General features: G+C 42.5%; 1 protein-coding gene across 5 annotated transcripts in view; it reads right to left on the bottom strand.

Moving 5' to 3' along the window:
* Window positions 1-1,038: 1,038 nt before the first annotated feature.
* The window catches only part of LOC105466115 (cell division cycle and apoptosis regulator 1), a 78,925-nt gene continuing 57,294 nt past the window's right edge, over window positions 1,039-22,669 (bottom strand). For all 5 annotated transcript variants that reach the window (XM_011715067.3, XM_071069648.1, XM_071069645.1 and 2 more), the window contains 7 exons: window positions 21,048-21,159; window positions 7,648-7,730; window positions 7,186-7,332; window positions 5,825-5,945; window positions 5,534-5,719; window positions 3,671-3,876; window positions 1,039-2,519 (listed from right to left, as the gene is read on the bottom strand). In XM_011715067.3, coding sequence (XP_011713369.2) covers window positions 2,460-2,519; window positions 3,671-3,876; window positions 5,534-5,719; window positions 5,825-5,945; window positions 7,186-7,332; window positions 7,648-7,730; window positions 21,048-21,159 — 915 coding nt within the window. In that variant the 3' untranslated portion in view covers window positions 1,039-2,459. The remainder of the gene's footprint in view (window positions 2,520-3,670; window positions 3,877-5,533; window positions 5,720-5,824; window positions 5,946-7,185; window positions 7,333-7,647; window positions 7,731-21,047; window positions 21,160-22,669) is intronic.

The following is a 22,669-nucleotide window of genomic DNA, read 5'->3' as shown; positions in this document are numbered from 1 at the left end:
TCGGGAGGCTGAGGCAGGAGAATGGCGGGAACCCGGGAGGCGGAGCTTGCAGTGAGCCGAGATCGCGCCACTGCACTCCAGCCTGGGCGACAGAGCGAGACTCCGCCTCAAAAAAAAAAAAAAAAAAGAATTTGAGGTATTGTAATCCATTTTTTAGTAATAGCCATGTGAATTCCATTTAGCCTAAGTTACATATAAATGGCACTTTACATTTTTATATTCATCTATTTAGAACACCTAGCCATTATTCTAACAAAATAAAATAAAACAAAATGAAATAAAATAAACTATAGGCCAGGTGCAGTGGTTTACACCTGTAATCCCAGCACTTTAGGAGACCAAGGTGGGTAGAACACCTGAGGTCAGGAGTTCGAGACCAGCCTGGCCAATGTGGTGAAACCTCATCCCTACTAAAAATACAAAATTAGCTGGACATGGTGGCAGACGTCTGTAATCCCAACTACTTGGGAGGCTAAGGCAGGGGAATCGCTTGAACTCAGGAGGCAGAGGTTGCAGTGAGCCGAGAACAAGCCACTGCATTCCAGCCTGGGCGACAAAGCGAGACTCCATCTCAAAACAAAACAAAACAAAACTCTAATATACCATATATTTTATATGACAGTGAAACATTCCAGTAGAAGTTATTTAAATACAAAAATCCTAATAATCTCTTACGGATTCCATTAAGTTTTCACTAGTAAAACTTGGAAGACAAAATGTCATTTAACCTTACATTCCTTTAGGGCAGGGTTTCTAAAACTGGACACTATTGACATTTTTGGCTGGATAATTCCTTGTTATGGAGAGCTGTCCTCTGCAACAAAGGATTTTTAGTGGTATCTTTGGCCTCTACCAACTAGATGCCAGTAGCACCCACCCACTTGTGACACCAAAAAAACCTCATTAGACAATGCCAAATGTCCTCTAAGGGATAAATTCACCCTCTGTTGAGAACCACTCATATTTCCTACTGTTTTTATTCTACAGTGAAGTCACCTCATGTATCCACTAAAATTCTGAAGGAAGTACACAGGTTAATTAAAAAAAAATCTTTAATTAAAGACTTAACTTAAGGCATCATACTGACATCTATGGGCTTGGTACTAAACTGTACATTTGACATACACTGCATTTTTTTTTTTAAACTCTCAAAATTAGAAGCAATATAGATGCTATTCTGGGAAAGTAGAAAAATTAATTGAAAGCAATAACACTGACATCAGGACAACTAATATTACGTAAAGTATAACGCATACAAGAACAATACTAGTTCTCTATTGCTTCTTTCTGATACGCTGTCTTTTGGATAAACTGAATTTTTTTTTTGTTTGTTTTTGTTTTTTTTTTTTTTGAGGCAGAGTCTTGCTCTGTCGCCCAGGCTGGAGTGCAGTGGCCGGATCTCAGCTCACTGCAAGCTCCGCCTCCCGGGTTTACGCCATTCTCCTGCCTCGGCCTCCGGAGTAGCTGGGACTACAGGCGCCCGCCACCTCGCCCGGCTAGTTTTTTGTATTTTTTAGTAGAGACGGGGTTTCACTGTGTTAGCCAGGATGGTCTCGATCTCCTGACCTCGTGATCCGCCCGTCTCGGCCTCCCAAAGTGCTGGGATTACAGGCTTGAGACACCGCGCCCGGCTTTTTTTTTTTTTTGAGATGGAGTTTCATTCTTGTTACCCAGGCTGGAGTGCAGTTGCAGGACCTTGGGTGACTGCAACCTCCACCTCCTTGGTTCAAGTGATTCTCCTGCCTCAGCCTCCCAAGTATGGGATTACAGGCACCCACCACCATGCCCAGCTAATTTTTATATTTTTAGTAGAGACGAGGCTTCACCATGTTGGTCAGGCTGGTCTCGAACTCCTAACCTCAGGTGATCCACCCGCCTCGGCCTCCCAAAATGATGGGATTACAGTCATGTAATCCCACCGTAGGCCACTGTGCCTGGCCTAAACTGAATTTTTAATGAATGCTTACTGATCAAGAGGGGATTTTTTGGTGATGAGTTTAAAAAAATTTGTTTCAAAAAACTTGCAAAAATTAAGCATCATGCTATTTTATGATTTTGACTGAAATTTTAACATATTAACTAAAAATTTTAAAACCTAATAATTCTATAAATAAAATTAAAAATTTCTAGGCATTTTTATAAAAGAAATTTGGTAATTAAATACTACAGTCAATTAAACTGATGAACTTTATTGGAGTTAAAACTATAACAAAGTTCATCCTAAAACACTTTGCAATGCAAAATTATTTCACTCGAGGAGTGTTTAATAATTTGAAGGCTAGGAATTACAAGCAATTTTCAAAAGCAGAAACTCACATTCATAAAACTTTATACATCATTTGAACTAAAAGACATGTATACTAATAAAATCAAACATGCATCACCTTCAAACATTCTTATATCATGATTTTTATATATTACATTATTTAACACCATTCCTCATCACTACATGGATTTTATCATACACTTGCACCATTCTCCTTGGATTTTTGATCTTTGTCTTCATTCTTTACATTATCCTGTAAGACAACAGAGAAGGAAAAAGTACATTTTACTAGATTCTCTTAAATGTTACTTTGATATTAGAGTATAATGATATTCAGTTTGGTATACTTTTTTCTAGTGATAAAGAACAATAAATTAATTTTAATATCTTAAAATTAATGGTGACGAAGTATTTACCTCAATTCTGCCCAAGAATAAATGGGGTCTAAAAATGCAGTGAATGCGGCAGGTGTGGTGGCACATGCCTGTAATCTCAGCACTCTGAGAGGCCAAGATAGGAGGGCTGCTTAGCCCAGGAGTTGGAAACCAGCCTGGGCAAGATGGTGAAATCCCATCTCTACAAAAAATATAAAAATTAGCTGGATGTGCTGGAGCACACCTGTAGTCCCAGCTAATCAGGAGGCTGAGGTGGGAGGATCACGTGAGCCTGGGAGGCAGAGGCTGCAGTGAGCCAAGATAGCACCACTAACAATCCAGCCTGGGCAAAAGTGCAAGACTCTGTCTCAAAAAAACAAAACAAAACAAAACAAAAACCAAACAACAACAACAACAAAAAAAAAACCACAGAGAAGTGAAGTGAATGGTTTAGTTCAAACTTATACTCTGGATTAAAAAGAAATATAAATGAAATTTGCTTCAAGAAGTCTGTACTCTTAAATCATGTTGACATTCCAACTAAGTTTTAGAAAAACAACACCTTTTGGGAATCACCTTTAAAAAAAAAAAAAAAAAGATGGGGTCTCGTTCTGTTGCCCAGGCTAGAGTGCAATGGTGCAAACTAGACTCACTGCAACCTCTGCTTCCCAGGTTCAAGTGATTCTCCTGCCTCAGCCTTCCAGGTAGCTAGGATTACAGGCGCCTGCCACCATGTCTGGCCAATTATTTTTGGATTTTTAGTACACATGGGGGTTTCACCATGTTGGCGAGGCTGGACTTGAACTCCTGACCTCAGGTGATCCGCCCGCCTTGGCCTCCCAAAGCGTTGGGATTATAGGCGTGAGCCACTGTGCCTAGCCTGGGAATCACTTTTGACTAATCTCAGGAAGGACAGAATGATTACCATTATTTGCTTTTAGAATAATCACTAAGAGCTTAATAACATTAAAATACATTAAAAGCATCATTTTAAAAACTATGAAAATGTTAAAAATACAAAATTTCTCACCTTCTTGAGAACAGTGTGGATTTCATCCATTACCGTAGATAAGTTTCTGATTGTCTTATTCAGTTGGTTTTCAAATTGTAAATTCATGTTTTCTGAAATCTTTAAGTTTTCTTGTAACTGACTAAGGTCCTTTTTAACTTCTCTGAGTTCACCAGAGAGACTTTTGTTGGAATTCTCCAAATTTAATATGGTTTTTTCATCTTCATCTGTTTAAAAAAATCCAAAAATTAACATTTTACTTTCTAAAACTTCAAATTTAACTTTGGGGTTAAAATATTTAAGCTGTGAAAATAAAAAGCTGACTGAATTCCATAAAATGGCAATGTCTGTCAATTTCACTAGTCATAAAGCACACTGTAATATTCATTATTTATTTACTTTTGAGACCGAGTCTCACTGTTGCACCGGCTTGAGCGAAGTGGCACAATCTTGGCTGGGATTACAGGCACGTGCCACCACACCCAGCTAATTTTTGTATTTTTAGAGATGGGGTTTCACCATGTTGGTCAGGCTGGTCTCAAACTCCTGACCTCAGACAATCCGCCCACCTCGGCTTCCCAAAGTGCTGGGATTATAGGCGGGAGCCACAGTGCCTGGCCTGTTTCATTTACATTTTTAACTTGTATTATTTCAAAACCTATGTTCTATTTTTAGATGATTGTATAGATTAGAGAACACAGACTGGTAAAAACTAAGTGGATGCCATGCTTGTAATCCCAGCACTTTGGGAGGCTGAGGTGGGCGGATCAGGAGGTCAGGAGATGGAGACCATCCTAGCTAACATGGTGAAACCCTGTCTCTACTAAAAATACAAAAAATTAGCTGGGCGTGGTGGCACGCACTTGTAGTCCCAGCTACTTGGGAGGCTGAAGCAGGAGAATCACTTGAACCCGGGAGGTGGAGGTTGCAGTGAGATAGCCCCGCTGTACTCCAGCCTGGGTTTACAGAGAGAGACTCCGTCTCAAAAAAAAAAAAGTGGAACTAGAAGGTGATTAAAAGGATGCAACAGATAACAATGAACCTGAGAATGCACATGAAGACCTAAGATTCACATAAAGCTAAGCAATTTTATAACCTGAACCAGAAATAATGAAAAGTAAAAGTCCTTGCAGAGCGCGGTGGTTCACGCCTGTAATCCCAACATTATGGGAGGCCGAGGTGGGTGATCCCTTGAGGTCAGGAGTTTGAGGCCAGGACCAACATGGAGAAACCCCATTTCTACCAAAAATACAAAAAATAGCTGGGCATGGTGGCACATCTACTTAGGAGGCTGAGGTGGGAGAATCACTTGGACCCGGGAGGCAGTGGTTGCAGTAAGCTGAGATTGTGCCACTGCACTCCAGCCTGGGTGAGAGTGAGACCCCGTCTTAAAAACAAATAAATAGGCCGGGCGCGGTGGCTCACGCCTGTAATCCCAGCACTTTGGGAGGCCGAGGCGGGCGGATCACAAGGTCAGGAGATCGAGACCACGGTGAAACCCCGTCTCTACTAAAAATACAAAAAATTAGCCGGGCGCGGTTGTGGGCGCCTGTAGTCCCAGCTACTCGGGAGGCTGAGGCAGGAGAATGGCGTGAACCCGGGAGGCGGAGCTTGCAGTGAGCTGAGATCCGGCCACTGCACTCCAGCCTGGGCGACAGAGTGAGACTCCGTCTCAAAAAACAAACAAACAAACAAACAAACAAACAAAAAACAAATAAATAATTAAAAAATTTTAAAAAGTTCCTTCTGTACTTCGATGAAAATATGTGGTATGCATATGCAGATGTGTACACAGGTACGTACATGTGTATGTACATACATAAACACATATACATGTCCCAGCAGGGTGATGAAAGTATGAACATATCCATTGCTGACCCTTACCTGTCTTTTCTTCTAGTAACTGCAGCTTCTGTTCTACCTCAGCTCTTACTTTTTCGCTCTTTTCCAATTTTTGCAAGAGGCTTCCTACATCTACCATTGCACCATTGTACACAATGAGGCCAACATTTTCTTCCACATCCTTTGATTCCTGCTTTACTGTTGGTGTTGGAAGTAATAGTCTGTTTCCTGTAATATAAAATATTATTTCATAATCACATATTTTCATAAGTTATTTTTCTTCTTTAATTACTGGTATATTTATTAAAAAGCAAAATCTTAACATGCACAGACCTAGCATATCTTCCTGCAATGACTCAGACTCTTCATGGTTCTCTTCATCTTTTGAGGTGTCTGTTAATTTCCGGTAAAAGCAAGACTCACGGAGCACTACTTTATTAAGAAGCTTCTTTACCTGTTATGCATGCAAGTAAACAAAATAAAGAGATGAAAATATATTTCTCGATTCTCTTAGAAAAACTATGTGTTAATTTTCACTTTCTTTTGAGAAAGAGTCTTGTTCTTGTCGCCCAAACTGGAGTGCAGTGGTGTGATCCCGGCTCACTACAACCTCTGCCTCCCGGGTTCAAGTGATTCTCCTACCTCAGCCTCCAGAGTAGCTGCAATTACAGGCACCCGCCATCATTCCCGGCTAATTTTTGTATTTTTGGAGAGACGGGGTTTCACCATGTTAGCCAGGCTGGTCTTGAACTCCTGACCTCAGGTGATCCACCCGCCTCGGCCTCCCAAAGTGCTGGGATTACAGGTGTGAGCCACTACGCCCAGCTGTAATTTTCACTTATGATGGAAATCCATGGAATTGAGTAAGATTCAAGTTACTTTTGAAAAAATAAAACTTCATTGTTAAAAACTATAACACTGATAAAAATTTATGCACAGGTATGATTTATTATAGCATAGTTGGTAAATCCAATAAATGAAAACCACCAGCAACGGAGACTAGGTAGGTCAATTATGGTACATCTATATAATGGGTACTGTGCAGCTATAAAAAGAATGAGGCAGGTTTCTATTTTCATGGTAGAATGTATTTATAGAATACTGTGGAATGAAAAAAAAAGAGCCAGTCAAAATGTACAGAATAATTCCATATTTTGTTTATAAAAATGAAACTGAGCTGCTTACAAAAAGACCTAGAATTTTATGTATTATAGTCGAAAGGAGTAGAAAAAGAGGGAGGGAGAAGGGAAGTGTTTTACAACTGGTTTGTGTTATACTGCTTTATTTATTTATTTTTTGAGACAGAGTCTTACTCTGTCATCCAGGCTGGCGTGCAGTGGTGCAATCTTGGCTCATTGCAACCTCCGCCTCCTGGGTTCAAGAGATTCACCTGTCTCAGCTTCCCCAGTAGCTGGGATTACAGGCATGTGCCAACACACTCAGCTAATTTTTGTATTTTTAGTAGATACGGAGCTTCGCCATGTTGGCCAAGCTGGTCTTAAACTCCTGGCCTGAAGTGATCTGCCTGCCTCAGCCTCCCAATCACGCTGGGATTATAGGCGTGAGCCACCACGCTTGGCCCTTATGTTGCTTTAATATATCAAAAAAAATCAACGGAGGTTCTATTAACTTTTCATTGGAAAAGGTAACTTTTAAAAAATGTTTTCCTTTTAAATATTCACAAGATAGATTACCTGAGCCCGAGAAAGATGTAGTCCAAGAGTATAAAGTATTTCTTCCAAATCCTTTTCAAGAAGGTAACCACAATGACTTTGATCAAAATAAACAAAAGCCATTAACAGATCTCTGTTAACTGTGATCATTTGCGTCTTTTCTTTTTCCTAAGAGAGAAGTAGAAAACATAGTAGCCAAATTTTTTACCCCCGAAAAGTGGGAAACAGAGACTGTGCATAAAATAGCAATAATCTAATAAGACATTTACCTCATCCTAGCTAAAATGAGTTAATCTGGTATATGAATATGAGAGAAAGGAATCAGACATACTAGTTACCTGACATAGCCACAAAAAAACAACTGACAGAATTTTACTTAGTGGTAATATAGATGGATAAGGACTAATAAACTTCACAACTGTGTTATGTTTAGATGATGTAAGATATCACCATATTAAAAAGAATACAGTATTCAATAAATACCTTATCTTTAGAGGGCCTCTCCTTGCAGTATCTGTTGATATCTCTTTTGTCATCTCGTTTGGTCATTTCTTCCTCATCCCTATCTGTAAAATAAATATAACAGTGGCAAAAAAGTCATTAATACACATATTTTCAAGTTGGGCACAGTGGCACATGACTGTTATCCCAGCTACTCAGGAGGGCCAAGTGTTTGAGGGTGTAGTGAGCTATGACTGTACCACTGCACTCCAGCCTGGGTGACAGATCAAGACCTTGTCTTTTAAACAACAACAAAAAAAATAAAAATAAAAATAAAGAGAAAACCTTATGCTAAAACATACATGAACCTTGACAACAGGCTAAGTAAAAGAAGCCAGTCACAAAAAAATCACTTATGTGATTCCATTTATATGAAATGTCCAGAATATCTACAGAAACAAAAAGCAGACTAATGGTTGCCTAGGACTGAAGAGGTTCAGGGAAGATGGGGAGTGACTGCTAATGAATAACCTCTGCACTCAGCCTGGGTGAAGTGAGACCCTATGTGATACTGTTTGATAGCATTTGAAACATAGAATGACCTCTATTAAAATTAAAGTCAATCACCGGGCACAGTGGGTCATGCCTGTAATCCCAGCACTCTGGGAGCCCGAGGCAGGTGGATGACTTAAGGTCAGGAGTTTGAGACCAGCCTGGCCAACACGGTGAAATCCCGTCTCTAAAAACACAAAAATCAGTGGGGTGTGGTGGCGTGTGCCTGTAGTCCCAGCTACTCAGGAGGCTGAGGCTGGAGAACTGTGTAAACCTGGAAGGCAGAGGTTGCAGTGAGCCGAGATTGCGCCACTGCACTCCAGCCTGAGCAACAGGGCAAGACTCCATCTCATAAACATATAAATAGAACCAATCCTCTCCAATACTGCCACTGCTTAAGTTTACGTAATATTATAAATCCTTTGTTATTTCAACAATGTTAACAGCATCTTCACAGAAGTAGACTGCATCTCAAAAAGACATTGTCTTTGCTCATCCATAAGAAGCAATCATCTATTTAGTTTATCCTGATATTGCAGCAGTTCCATCCCATCTTCAGGCTGCATTTCTAATTTGAGTTCTCTTGCTCTTTCTATCACACCTGCAGTTATTCCCTCTACTGAATTACTGAACCCTTCAAAGTCATCCATAAGAATTTTTAGTAGAGTTGGGGTTTCACTATGTTGGCCAGGCTGGTCTCAAACTCCTGGTCTCAAGTAATCCATCCGCCTTGGCCTCCTAAAGTGCTGAGATTACAGGTGTGAGCCACTGCATCAGGCCAATAATTGAAATCAATTTCATACAACCTACTGTTTTGTTATGTTTTGAGACGGAGTTTCACTTCTGTCGTCCAGGCTGGAATGCAATGGCATGATCTTGGCTCAATGCAACCTCCGCCTCCCAGGTTCAAGTGACTCTCCTGCCTCAGTCTCCCGAGTAGCTGGGATTACAGATGTCTGCCAGCACACCTGGCTAATTTTTGTATTTTTTAGTAGAGACGGGGTTTCACTATGTTGGTTAGGCTAGTCTCAAATTCCTGACCTCAGGTGATCCACCCACGTTGGCCTCCCAAAGCTCTGGGATTACAGGTGTGAGCCACTGCTCCCGGCCCAAACTACTGTTAATGTTGATATTTTTACCTTCTCCCATGAACCACGAATGTTTCTAATGTCATCTAGAATGGTCAATCCTTTCCAGAAGATTTTCAACTTACTCTCCCCAAACCCATCAGAGGAAATAATATATACTATGGTAGCAAGAGCCTTAGGAAATGCATTTTTTGGCCGGGTGTGGTGGCTCACACCTGTAATCCTAACACTTTGTGGGGCTGAGGCAGGAGGATCGCTTGATCCCAGGAGTTTAGCACCAGCCTGGGCAACAAAGAAAGACCCTGTCTCTAAAAAGCAAAAAAAGTAAATTTAAAAAGGAAATGTATTTCATAAAAAGAAAGACTTGAAAGTTGAGGGCGGGCACAGTGGCTCACACCTGTAATCCCAGCACTTTGGGAGGCCACAGTGGGCGGGGATCACTTTAGGTCAGGAGTTCGAGACCAGCCTGCGAACATGGTGAAACCCTGCCTGTATTAAAAATACAGCAATCAGGCTGGGTATGGTGGCTCACGCCTGTAACCTCAGCATTTTGGGAGGCCAAGGCAGGCGGATCATGAGGTCAGGAGATCGAGACCATCCTGGCTAACACAGTGAAACCCTGTCTCTACTAAAAATACAAAAAACTACTCGGGAGGCTGAGGCAGGAGAAATGCGTGAACCTGGGAGGCAATGCTTGCAGTGAGCGGAGATCGCGCAACTGCACTCCAGCCTGGGCAACAGAGCAACACTCCGTCTCAAAAAAAAAAAAAACAACAGAAATCAGCTGGGCATGGTGGCTCATGCCTGTAATCCCAGCTACTTGGGAGGATGAAGTGGGAGATAACTTGAGTCCAGGAGGTCCAAGGCTGGACTGAGCCATGATCATGCCACTGCATTCCAGCCTGCATGACAGAGTGAGACCCTGTCTCAAAAAAAAAAAAAAAAAAAGAGTAAAGTGAAATTACCTCTTTGATCCAAAGGCTGCAGAATAGATGATGCAGCCATGAAACATTAATCTCCTTGCACATCTCCATCAGAGCTCTGGGTGACTAGGTGTGGTATCAGTGAGAAGTAATATTTTGAAAAGAATCTTTTTTTCTTAGCAGATCTCAACAGTGGGCTTAAAATATTTAGTAAAAACGTTGGTTACATGATAAACGAGTAAAAAAAATTCAGTAAGCATTGCTGTAAAGAGTTGTCATTCTGACATAGTTGTTCTGTTTCTAGGGCACAGGTATGGTAGGTTCAGCATAATTTTTAAGGGGTTTATGATTTTTGGAATGGTAAACGAGTACCGGCTTCAGCTTAAAGTCACAAGCTGCATTAGCCCTAACAAGAGAGCCAACTTGTCCTTTGAAGCTGGGTACTGACAGCTCTTCTCTAGCTGTGAAAGTCTTAAGATGGCATCTTCAGCCAATGGAAGAAGGCTGTTTTGTCTCCATTGAAAACTTATTTAGTAAAACCACTTTCATCAATTATATTAGCTTCTACATAAGCACTTGCTGTTTCAATGTGCCTTTTTTTTTTTTACCCACCCCCAAGAGGCAGGGTCTTGCTCTGTTAACCAGGCTTGAGTGCAGTGGCGTAATCATAGCTCACTGCAGCCTTAAAATGCCTGGGCTCAAGCAATCCTCCCACCTCAGCAACCACGTCGTACTTTTACCTTATGGAGACGGTTGCTTTCCTTAAACCTCATGAATCCACCACTCGTAGCCTCAAACTTTTTTCTACAGCTTCTTCATCTTTTCACAGAATTGAAGAGAGTTAGGGCCTTGTTCAGAATTCGGCTTTGCCTTAAGGGAATGTTGTGGCTGGTGTGACCTTCTATTCTGACCCCTAAAACTCTCTCCTTATAGCAATAAAAGCTGTCTCATTTTCTTACCATTTGCATGTTCACTGGAGTAGCACTTTTAATTTCCTTCAATAACTTTTCCTTTGCATTCACAACATGGCTAACTGATACAAAAAAACTAGCTTTTGGCCTATCTCAACTTTCAACATGCCTTCTTCACTCACCTTAACGATTTTTTGGTTTCACTTGAACACTCGAAGGCCATTTTGATTTTTTTCTTTATTACAATTATTATTTTTGAGACAGAGTCTTGCCCTGTTGCCCGGGCTGGAGTACAGTGGCACAATCACGACTCACTGCAACCTCAACCTCTTGGGCTCAACAGATCCTCCTACCTCAGCCTCTAAAAGTATCTGGGACCACAGATGCATGTAACCACACCCAGCTGATTTTATTTTATTTTTTAATAGAGATGGGGTATCACTATGTTGCAGATGCTGGTCTTTAACTCCTAGCCTCAAGTGATCCTATCTCTGTATCCTCCCAAAGTGGTGGTATTACAGGTATGAACCACTGAGCCCAGCCTAATTATTAATTGGCCTAATTTCTTTTTTTGTTTGGAGATGGAGTCTTGCTCTGTCGCCCAGGCTGGAGTGCAGTGGCATTGATCTCAGCTCACTGCAACCTGCCTCCTGGGTTCAAGCAATTCTCCTGCCTCAGCCTCCCAAGTAGCTGGGATTACAGGTGCCCACCACCATGCCCAGCTAATTTTTATATTTTTAGTAGAGACGGGGTTTTACCATGTTTGGCCATGATGGTCTCGAACTCCTGATCTCAGGTGATCTGCCCACCTCAGCCTCACAAAGTGCTGGGATTACAGGTGTGAGCCACTGCACCCGTAATTGGTCTAATTTCTTTTCTTTTCTTTTTTGAGACAGAGTCTCACTCTGTCACCCAGGCTGGAGTGCAGTGGCATGATCTCAGGTCATTGCAACCTCCGCCTCTCTAAGTTCAAACAATTCTCATGCCCTCAGCCTCCCGAGTAGCTGGTATTACAAGCGTGCACCACCACACCTGGCTATTTTGTGTATTTTTACTAGAGACAGGGTTTCTTCGCCATGTTGGCCAGGCTGGTTTCAAACTCCTGACCTCAAATGATCCACCCGCCTCAGCCTCCCAAAGTGCTGAGATTACAGGCGTGAGCCACCATGCCTGGCACAACTGGCCTAATTTCAATATTTTCTCTCAGGGAATAGGGAGGCCCAATAAGAGGGACAGAGATAGGGGAAGGGCAGGTTGGTAGAGTGATTAGAACACAAACAATATTCATAATTAAGCTCATCATCTTCTATGGGCACAATTCGAGGTGCACCAAAACATGTATAATAGTATTATCAAAGATCACTGATCACAGATCACCAAAACAGACAGAGTAATAATGAAAAAGTTGAAAATACTGTAAGAATTACCAAAATGTAACAAAGTCAAAGTGGCACATGCTGTTGGAAAAGTGGTGCTGATAGTCTTGCTTGGCATAAGGCACTATCTGTGCAGCACAATAAAGTGCAGTATAAAAAAAAACCAAAGCATGCCTATACTTTAAAGTGTCTAATTGTATGGCATGTGAATTACATTTCAATAAAGGTGTTATTAAATAAAAAAAATAAGCAAATGTTCTAATGGCTGGGTGTGGTAGGTCATACCTGTAATCCCATCACTTTGGGAGGGAAACAGGAGGATGGCTTAAGGCCAGGAGTTTGAGATCAGCCTGGGTAACACAGTGAAACGATATCTCTACAAAAAATTTAAAAATTAGCCAGGTGTGGTGGTGCACACCTGTAGTCCTACCTACTCAGGGAACTAAGGTGGGAGAATTGCACGAACCAGGAGTTCAACGCAGCAGTGAGCCAAGAGCGTGCTACTGCCCAGCCTAGGCAACAGAGTAAGACTTTGTCTCAAAAAAGAAAGAATGAAAGGGAACTTCTCCTTGGAACCTAGTCATTTACTTATTTTTGATGATTGAAAAATACTCACAATATAATCCACATTATTTGAGTATTTATCTTGAGAGCTGTCACTTTCAAAACTGTCTCATCCGAAACTTGTATTTTTGAAATAACTTTTGAAACATTCAAGCAGTATTTGTTCATCACAGAAAATAAATCAATCCCACCACATAAAATGAAATTAGTGATCGTGTCCTATTTTTTCCCCATATATACACACTTATCAACATTAAATTTATTTATAGGAACATGCTATCTACAAAAACCCTTTAAAAATCTTTTTCCATGTGACTACACTTCTCCACGTTTTCTTCAATGGGTGCAGAGAATTTTAACTGCATGACAATATTACCAAAGTGCAATTTAAATAATTGTCTATTCCTATTTAGATTGATTCCACATTTTTATTTTATAATAAATTATGGAATGATCACTCATGTTGATGTTTTAAAGAATATGGCTAATTCACATTTCCAAATTTCTGTTCAGAAAAGGTATAACAATGTACAGCCCCAAAGAAGAGTGATGAAAGTGTAACTCCTTTTACCCTTGTTAAACTGTGTTACCTTTCATTTAAAACTTTAATTTTCATTAACTTGATAAGAAAAAGATAGGCCGGGCTGGGCGCGGTGGCTCAAGCCTGTAATCCCAGCACTTTGGGAGGCCGAGACGGGCGGATCACGAGGTCAGGAGATCGAGACCATCCTGGCTAACCCGGTGAAACCCCGTCTACTACAAAATACAAAAAACTAGCCGGGCGAGGCGGCGGGTGCCTGTAGTCCCAGCTACTCGGGAGGCTGAGGCAGGAGAATGGCGTGAACCTGGGAGGCGGAGCTTGCAGTGAGCTGAGATCCGGCCACTGCACTCCAGCCTGGGTGACAGAGTAAGACTCCGTCTCAAAAAAAAAAAAAAAAAAAAAGAAAGAAAAAGATAGGCCGGATGCAATGGCTCACGCCTGTAATCCCAACACTTTGGGAGGCCAAGGTGGGCGGATCACCTGAGGTCGGGAGTTTGAGACCAGCCTGGCCAACATGGTGAAACCCCATCTCTACTAAAAAACAAAAATTAACTGGGCACAGTGGTGCATGTCTGTAATCTAAGCTAATCAGGAAGCTGAGGGCACGAGAATCGCTTGAACCAGGGAGATGGAGGTTGTAGTGAGCCAAGATCATGCAACGACAATCTGGGCTGGGCGACAAGAGCAAAACTCTGTCTCAAAAAAAAAAAAAAAAAAAAAAAAAGTATCTTATTGCTATCTCCTCTCCTAATTACTAACAAAATTCAACACCATTTAATACATTTACTGGTACTGTATTTCACGTTATAATTCCGCTTTTGTACTGGAAAAAGTGTGGTCTCGGACAGGCGCAGTGGCTCATGCCTGTAATCCCAGCACTCTGAGAGGCCAAGGCAGGCGGATCACAAAGTCAGAAGTTCAAGACCAGCCTGGCCAATATGGTGAAACCCCGTTTCTACTAAAAATACAAAAAAATTAGCCAGATGTGGGCCTGTGATCCCAGCTACTCGGGAGGCTGAGGCAGGAGAACTGCTTGAACCCAGGAGGCAGAGGTTGGAGTGAGCTGAGATCACACCAGCACACTCCAGCGTGGTGACAGAGCAAGACTCCGTCTCAAAAAACAAACAAACAAGAGTAGTCTCCAGGAAACTTAACAGGATCATGAGATATAAAATATAAGAAAAGTGGTAAAACAGAAGCAAGCGGCAATTAGAAACTCCAGGGAAACAAACAAAAAAGAACTATAATCCTATCGACATATATTTAGAACCTATAAAATTATTTAGACTGTTCCAGGAACTTGGAATATATATTAACAAAGAACACAGAGAAAAGTCTCTTTTTCTTACATAACAGCTTTTATTCAAGTGTAGGGATAAGGGGGAGACAGGCAACGAGCAAAATAAAGAGTATGTAATAAAATAGGTCATAAATTCTATGGGAAAAAAAAAGGGGGGGAGGATAAGAGACCAGAAATGTGCAGTAAGGGAGGGCAGAGGATTGCAATTTTAAATAAAGTAGGGTGCAGAGCAGGCTTCACTGACAAAATGATACCTGAACAGACTTCATATATGAGAAATTAAGGAAGGTGGATCTCCAGGAAAAACCCTGCTAGCAGAAAGAACTGCCAATGTAAACCTCCTAACATAGGAGCATATGTGATGGGTCCACTCTTCTGAAGGAGAGGGCTTAAGAGATGTAATTGGAGACATGACGTGGTAGAGTCTTGTAAGTCATTGGGAGCACTAGCTTTTTCTTTTTTCTTTTCTTTTGAGATGGAGTCTCGCTGTGTCACCCAGGCTGGAATATAGTGGCACAATCTTGGCTCACTGCAACCTCCGACTCCCGGGTTCAAGCGATTCTCCTGCCTCAGCCTCCTGAGTATATGGGATAACAGGCATGTGCCACCACACCCAGCTAATTTTGTATTTTTAGTAGAGATGGGGTTTCACCACGTTGGTCAGACTGGTCTCGAACTCCTGACCTTGTTATCCACCTGCCTTGGCCTCCCAAAGTACTGGGATTACAGGCATGAGCCACTGCACCTGGCCTTCTATTCTTTTTCAGACAGGGTCTCGCTTTATTGTCCAGGCTGGAGTGCAGTAGTGTGATCACTGCTCACTGCAACCTCTGCCTCCCAGGCTCAAGTGATCCTACAAGCTCAGACTCCTGAGTAGCTGGGATTACAGGCATGCGCCACCAAGCCCAGATAAATTTTTTATTTTCTGTAGAGACAGGGTGTCGTCATGTTGCTCAGGCTGGTCTTGAACTCCTGAGCTCAAGTGATCTGAACAGTGGCTTTTTTTTTTTTTTTTTTTTTTTGAGACAAGAGTCTTGCTCTGTCACCCAGGCTGGAGTGCAGGGGCGCAACCTCAGCTCACTGCAACCTCCACCTTCTGTGTTCAAGTGATTCTTATGCCTCAGCCTCTAGAGCAGCTGGGATTACAGGCGTGCGCCACTACGCCCAGCTAATTTTTTGTATTTTTAGTAAAGACAGGGTTTCACCATGTTGGCCAGCCTAGTCTGGGACTCCTGGCCTCAAATTATCCACCTGCCTCAGCCTCCCACAAAGTGCTGAGATTACAGGTGTGAGCCACCATACCCAGCCAGAACAGTGGCTTTTTCTATGAGGTAAAAATGATGGGAATACACTGGAAGAATTTGAACAAAAGGGCCGGACGCGGTGGCTCACTCCTGTAATCCCAGTACTTTGGGAGGCTGAGGCAGGTGGAACCCGAGGTCAGGAGATCGAGACGATCCTGGCTAACATGGTGAAACCCTGTCTCTACTAAAAATACAAACAATTATTAGCCAGGCCTGGTGGTGGGCACCTGTAGTTCCAGCTACTCGGGAGGCTGACGCGGGAGAATGGCGTGAACCCAGGAGGCGGAGCTTGCAGTGAGCTGAGATCGCGCCACTGCACTCCAGCCTGGGCGACAGAGCGAGAATCCGTCTCCAAAAAAAAAAAAAAGAACAAAAAAACCCGAGGAATTTGAACAAAAGAACGAAATAAATTCTAAATTTTGCAAAGATCATTCTGGCAACTGTATCGAGAAACTTTATTGTAGAGGGGAGGAAACATGGAAACAAGTTAGGGGTCTATTAATATAATCTAGGCAAGAGATAATGTGGCTTGGATTATAGTCAAATTAGTGGAATTGGTAAGAAGTGGACTGATTCTGGATAAGTTTGAAAACAGAGCAAATATGACTTCCTGATAGATTGGAAGTAGGGTATCACAGAAAGAAAGGAGTTAAGGATGACTCCTGCGTTTTAGTTTGAACAACTGGAAAGATGGAATTGTCATTAAATGAGATGGTTGGCAAAGGCTAAGGTTGTAGGATTTGTGTATGTTTTCTTTCTGGTGAAGGGGTTAGCAGGAGTTTAGTTTCAGACATATTGATTTTGAAATGCCAGATAACTAAGTGGAGGTGTCAAGTAGACAGATTAGTATGGGAGACTGGGAAAGAAGTCTGATATGAGATAGAAATTTGAGGCTTGGCACATCCTTGTAATCCCAGCACTTTGGGAGGCCAAGGCAGAGGACTGCTTGAAGCCAAGGAGGTCAAGACCAGCCTGAGCAACATATTGAGACCCCATCTCTACAAAAAACTAAACAGCTAGGTGCAATGGCATGCACCTGTAGTCCCAGCCACTCAGGAGGCTGAGGAGGAGGATTGCTTGAGCCTTGAAGTTTGAGGCTGCAGTGAGCTATGACCATACCACTGTATTCCAGCCTGGGTGACAGACCCTGTCTTTTTCTTTTTTACAGATGGAGTGTTGCTCTTGCTGCCCAGGCTGGAGTACAATGGCAAGATCTCGGCTCGCTGCAACCTCTGCTTCCTGGGTTCAAGTGATTCTCCTGCCTCAGCCTCCCGAGTAGCTGGGATTACAGGCATCCGCCACCATGCCCAGAAATTTTTTTGTATTTTTAGGGGGTTTCACTCTGTTGGTCAGGCTGGTCTCGAACTCCTGACCTCAGGTGATCCACCCACATGGGCCTCCCAAAGTGCTGGGATTACAGGTGTGAGCCACTGCACCCGGCCCAACTCTGTATCTCTTTAAAAAAAAAAAAAAAAAAAAAAAAAAGAAAACTAGAAATTTGAGAGAATTAACAGTATACAGATAGTATTTAAAGCTAGAAAAATGGATGAAACCAACATTAAAGGAGTGAAAGGAAAAAATAAACTAAGGCTGGGCCGGGGTCAGTGGCTCCCACGCCTATAAACCCAGCTCTTTGTGGGGCTGAGGCAGGTCAATCACGAGGTCAGGAGATTGAGACCATCCTGGTCAACAGGGTGAAACCCCATCTCTACCAAAAAACACAAAAATTAGGCTAGGCATAGTGGCCCATGTCTGTAACCCTAGCACTTTGGGAGGCCAAGGTGGGCAGATCACCTGGTCAGGAGTTCAAGAACAGCCTGGCCAACATGGTAAAACCCCATCTCTACTATAAATACAAAAATTAGCGGGCAACAGAGTGAGACCCCATCTCAAAAAACAAAAAGCAAAACAAAACAAAAAAAATAGAAAAAGTAGCTGGGTGTGGTGGCACACATCTGTAGTCCCAGCTACTCGGAAGGCTGAGGCAGGAGAATTGCTTGAAACTGGGAGGCAGAGGTTGCAGTGAGCCGAGATCACGCCACTGCACTTCGGTCTGGTGAGAGCCAGACTCTATCTCAAAAAAAAAAAAAAAAAAAAAAAAAAAAAAAAAAAGGGCTGACAGCTGGAACACTAACAAAATAATGAGAATACTGTTTAATGATTCAACTAAAGCAGCAATAAAATAATACTGGGCGTACAGGGGAGAGAAAATGGGGCTGTAAAAAGGGCTTAAGTCTTCATAAAGCAAAGCAAGTAATGAAGATAAATACTGCTATATGAATATTATGTCATTGCTATTGAGTTATATTAAGGCAAATAAGAGGAGATATTACATAGTATTAATAGATGCTATTATGATCTTATTTTCTTAGGAGTGATTATGGAATTGTGGTTATTTCAGAGCATGTTTTGTTTTTTCTTAGGCAAACTGAAGAATTCATATGTCAAATTGGGTTACAAAAACAAAACAAGACAAATATTAACAATTATTGAATCAAAGTTGATGAATACATAGGTGTTCACTGCACTATCCTTTCAACTTTTTCATCAAACAATATTAAAAACTGATATGGGGCGGGGCGCGGTGGCTCAAGCCTGTAATCCCAGCACTTTGGGAGGCCGAGACGGGCGGATCACGAGGTCAGGAGATCGAGACCATTCTGGCTAATCCGGTGAAACCCTGTCTCTACTAAAAAATACAAAAAACTAGCTGGGCGAGGTGGCGGGCGCCTGTAGTCCCAGCTACTCGGGAGGCTGAGGCAGGAGAATGGCGTGAACCCGGGAGGCGGAGCTTGCAGTGAGCTGAGATCCGGCCACTGCACTCCAGCCTGGGCGACAGAGCGAGACTCTTGTCTCAAAAAAAAAAAAAAACTGATATGGTAGAGAGAAGAAAATGTAGAGGCAAACAAAAAATACCGTAAGTAAAAATAATTGCCAGAGACACAAACTATAAAAAAACCAAAAAGAACTCTTATAATTTTCTATATCAGAAAAATATACTTTTTAAAAAAAGCCACAAATCTACATGGAAAAGAACAGATAAGGTATTCAGAGGCACTTTATAGGTATTTGATCGTTGATGTCTATGGTCAGAGCATCTACTGTACAGTATTTTAAATGTCACCGCATGGTACTAAAGTCTGTCTTATAAAACTTAGGCAAAAGGTATATGGGTGTTTATTATTAGTAGTCTTTAAACTCTGTATGTACTCTTTTGCATTACGATAGTCTTTGTTAAACAAAATGCCCAAATTAGTTTTTCTCTTTTTTTTCCTTTTTTCTTTTTTTTGAGACAGAGTCCCACTCAGTCACCCTGACTGGAGTGCAATGGCACGATCTGGGCTCACTGCAACCTCCGCCTCCCGAGTTCAAGCCATTCTCCTGCCTCAGCCTCCCCAGTAGCTGGGATAACAGGCGCATGTCCGGCTAATTTTTTGTATTTTTAGTAGAGATGGGGTTTCACTATGTTGGCCAGGCTGGTCTCGAACCCCTGACCTCAGGCGATTCCCCCACCTTGACCTCCCAAAGTGCTGAGCTAGCACGCCCAGCCCCAAATTAGTTTTCTAAAGAATATATTCAGTGGCATGAATCTGGGAGGCGGAGGAGCTTGATCGTGCCACTGCACTCCAGCCTGGGCAACAGAGCGAGACTCCGTCTCAAAAAAAAAAAAGAATATATTCAGGACAGGCATGTAGCTCACGCCTATAATCCCTGCATTTTTGGGAAGGTGATGTGGGCAGATTCCTTGAACTCAATAGTTCAAGACCAGCCTGGGCAACAAAGTGGGACTCTGTGCCTATAAAAAACTTAAAAATTAGGCTGGGCACAGTGGCTCACGCCTGTCATCCCAGCACTTTGGGAGGCCAAGGCGGGGAGTTTGAGACCAGTCTGACCAACATGGAGAAACCCCATCTCTACTAAAAATACAAAATTAGCCGGGTGTGGTGGCGCATGCCTGTAATCCCAGCTACTCAGGAGGTTGAGGCAGGTGAATCACTTGAACCCGGGAGGCGGAGGTTGCGGTGAGCCGAGATAGCGCCATTGCACTCCAGCCTGGGCAACAGAGCAAGACTCTGTCTGAAAATAAATAAATAACTAAATCAAAATAAAAATTAGCTGGGAATGGTGGCAAGCACCTGTTGTCCCAGTTACTCCAGGGACTGAGGTGAGAAGATCATACTAAGCCCAGTAGGTTGAGGCTGCAGTGAGCTGTGAGCATGCCACAGTACCCTAGCATGGGTAATACAGTGAGAACCCTGTCTCAACAAAAAAAATAAGCAATTATTATATGAAACATCAGGGACTATTATACTTTTTATTTTTTTTTTGAGACAGGGTCTTACTCTATTGCCCAGACTGGAGTGCAAGGGCACAATCTTGGCTCACCACAACCTCCACCTCCCCTGCTCAAGTGATTCTCCTGCCTCGGCCTCTGGAGTACCTGGGATTACAGGCACGCGCCACTACCGCCTGGCTAATTTTTGTACTTTTAGTAGAAATGGGGTTTCACTATGTTGGCAAGGCTGGACTTCAACTCCTGACCTCAAATGATCCACCTGCCTTGGTCTCCCAAAGTGCTAGGATTACAGGTGTGAGCCACTGTGCCTGTCCTATTATAGCTTTTATGGCACAGCTTAAGCACCAAGTTTAGGGAAATTTGTTCTGAGTATTAATTATATGAGAGACTTAGGATAATTAGTAATAAATATGTCTTAAAACAATCTTCTCACCTAAAAATTGGAAAAACTTTCTCACTGAAGAGTGTATTACTCTTTCTATTCCAAAGAAAAAAATGTTAAAAATATAGATTTCAGTGATACAATGTCACCAAACAAAAAATGCATTCTTAACTCTAAGAAATAATAAATAAATTTCAATCATACCATCTTCTTCATCCTCAGCTTCTTCTGCTTCCATAGGGTCATATTCATCTTGATTGTTATCTTCTTCAGTTTCATCATCATCTTTAGAATCATCTTTTCTTTTATCTTCTTTCTGTAATTTAAATGCCTTTATTATTTATTTACTTATTTTTAGAAGATGGGGTTTTGCCATATTGCCCAGGCTAGTCTCCAACCCCTAGGCTCAAGTGATCCACTGGCCTGGACCTTCTGAAGGGGTAGGATTATAGGCGTCAGCCACTATAGCCAGCAGTTATATTATTATTATACAATCATAACAATTATTATATATTATTACACACACACACACCCCTATATATATATATATTTTTTTTTTTTTGAGATGGAGTCTGGCTCTGTCACCCAGACTGGAGTGCAGTGGCATGATTTCCCTTCACTGCAACCTCCGCCTCCCAGGTTCAAGTGATTCACCTGCCTCAGCTTCCCAAAGGGCTGGGATTACAGGTGTGAGCCACTGTGCCTGGCTTAAAATAGTTTTAAATTAAGCAATAAATCTCACCAAACATTAAATTACTAAAACTAAAAAACAGTAAATCCACTGAAGTTATTTAAAAGTTTTACATTGTAAATTACTATTTTTTTGTTTGTTTGTTTGTTTGTTTTGAGACGGAGTCATGCTCTGTCGCCCAGGCTGGAGTGCAGTGGCCGGATCTCAGCTCACTGCAAGCTCCGCCTCCCGGGTTTTACGCCATTCTCCTGCCTCAGCCTCCCAAGTAGCTGGGACTACAGGCGCCCGCCACTTCGCCCGGCTAGTTTTTTGTATTTTTTAGTAGAGACGGGGTTTCACCGTGTTAGCCAGGATGGTCTCGATCTCCTGACCTTGTGATCCGCCCATCTCGGCCTCCCAAAGTGCTGGGATTACAGGCTTGAGCCACCGCGCCCGGCCTTGTTTGTTTTTTTTGAGACACAGTCTTACTCTGTTGCTCAGGCTGGAGTGCAATGGCACAATCTGGGCTTACTGCAGCCTCCAACTCCTGGGTTCAGGCAATCCTCCTGCCTCATCCTCCCAAGTAGCTAGGACCACAGGTACACGACCATGTCCAGCTAATTTTTGTAATTTTTGTAGAGAGGGGGTTTCACCATGTTGTCCAGGATGGTCTTAAACTACCAGAATCAAGCAATCTCTCCACCTCAGACTCCCAATGTGCTGGGATTATAGGAGCGAGCCACTATGTCCGTACTATAAAAGAGTAATAATTGGCCGGGCACGGTGGCTCAAGCCTGTAATCCCAGCACTTTGGGAGGCCGAGACGGGCGGATCACGAGGTCAGGAGATCGAGACCATCCTGGCTAACACAGTGAAACCCCGTCTCTACTAAAAATACAAAAAAACTTAGCCGGGCGAGGTGGCGGGCGCCTGTAGTCCCAGCTACTCGGGAGGCTGAGGCAGGAGAATGGTGTGAACCCGGGAGGTGGAGCTTGCAGTGAGCTGAGATCCGGCCACTGCACTCCAGCCTGGGTGACAGAGCGAGACTCCGTCTCAAAAAAAAAAAAAAAAAGAGTAATAATTAGGCTGGGTGTGGTGGCTCACATCTGTAATCCCAGCACTTTGGGAGGCTGAGGTGGGCAGATCACTTGAGGTC

This window comes from Macaca nemestrina, chromosome 9 (assembly GCF_043159975.1).
Source record: "Macaca nemestrina isolate mMacNem1 chromosome 9, mMacNem.hap1, whole genome shotgun sequence".
Lineage (NCBI taxonomy): Eukaryota > Metazoa > Chordata > Mammalia > Primates > Cercopithecidae > Macaca > Macaca nemestrina.
Note: the sequence above shows the minus strand (reverse complement) of the source record. Positions and strands in the feature narration are given on the sequence as shown.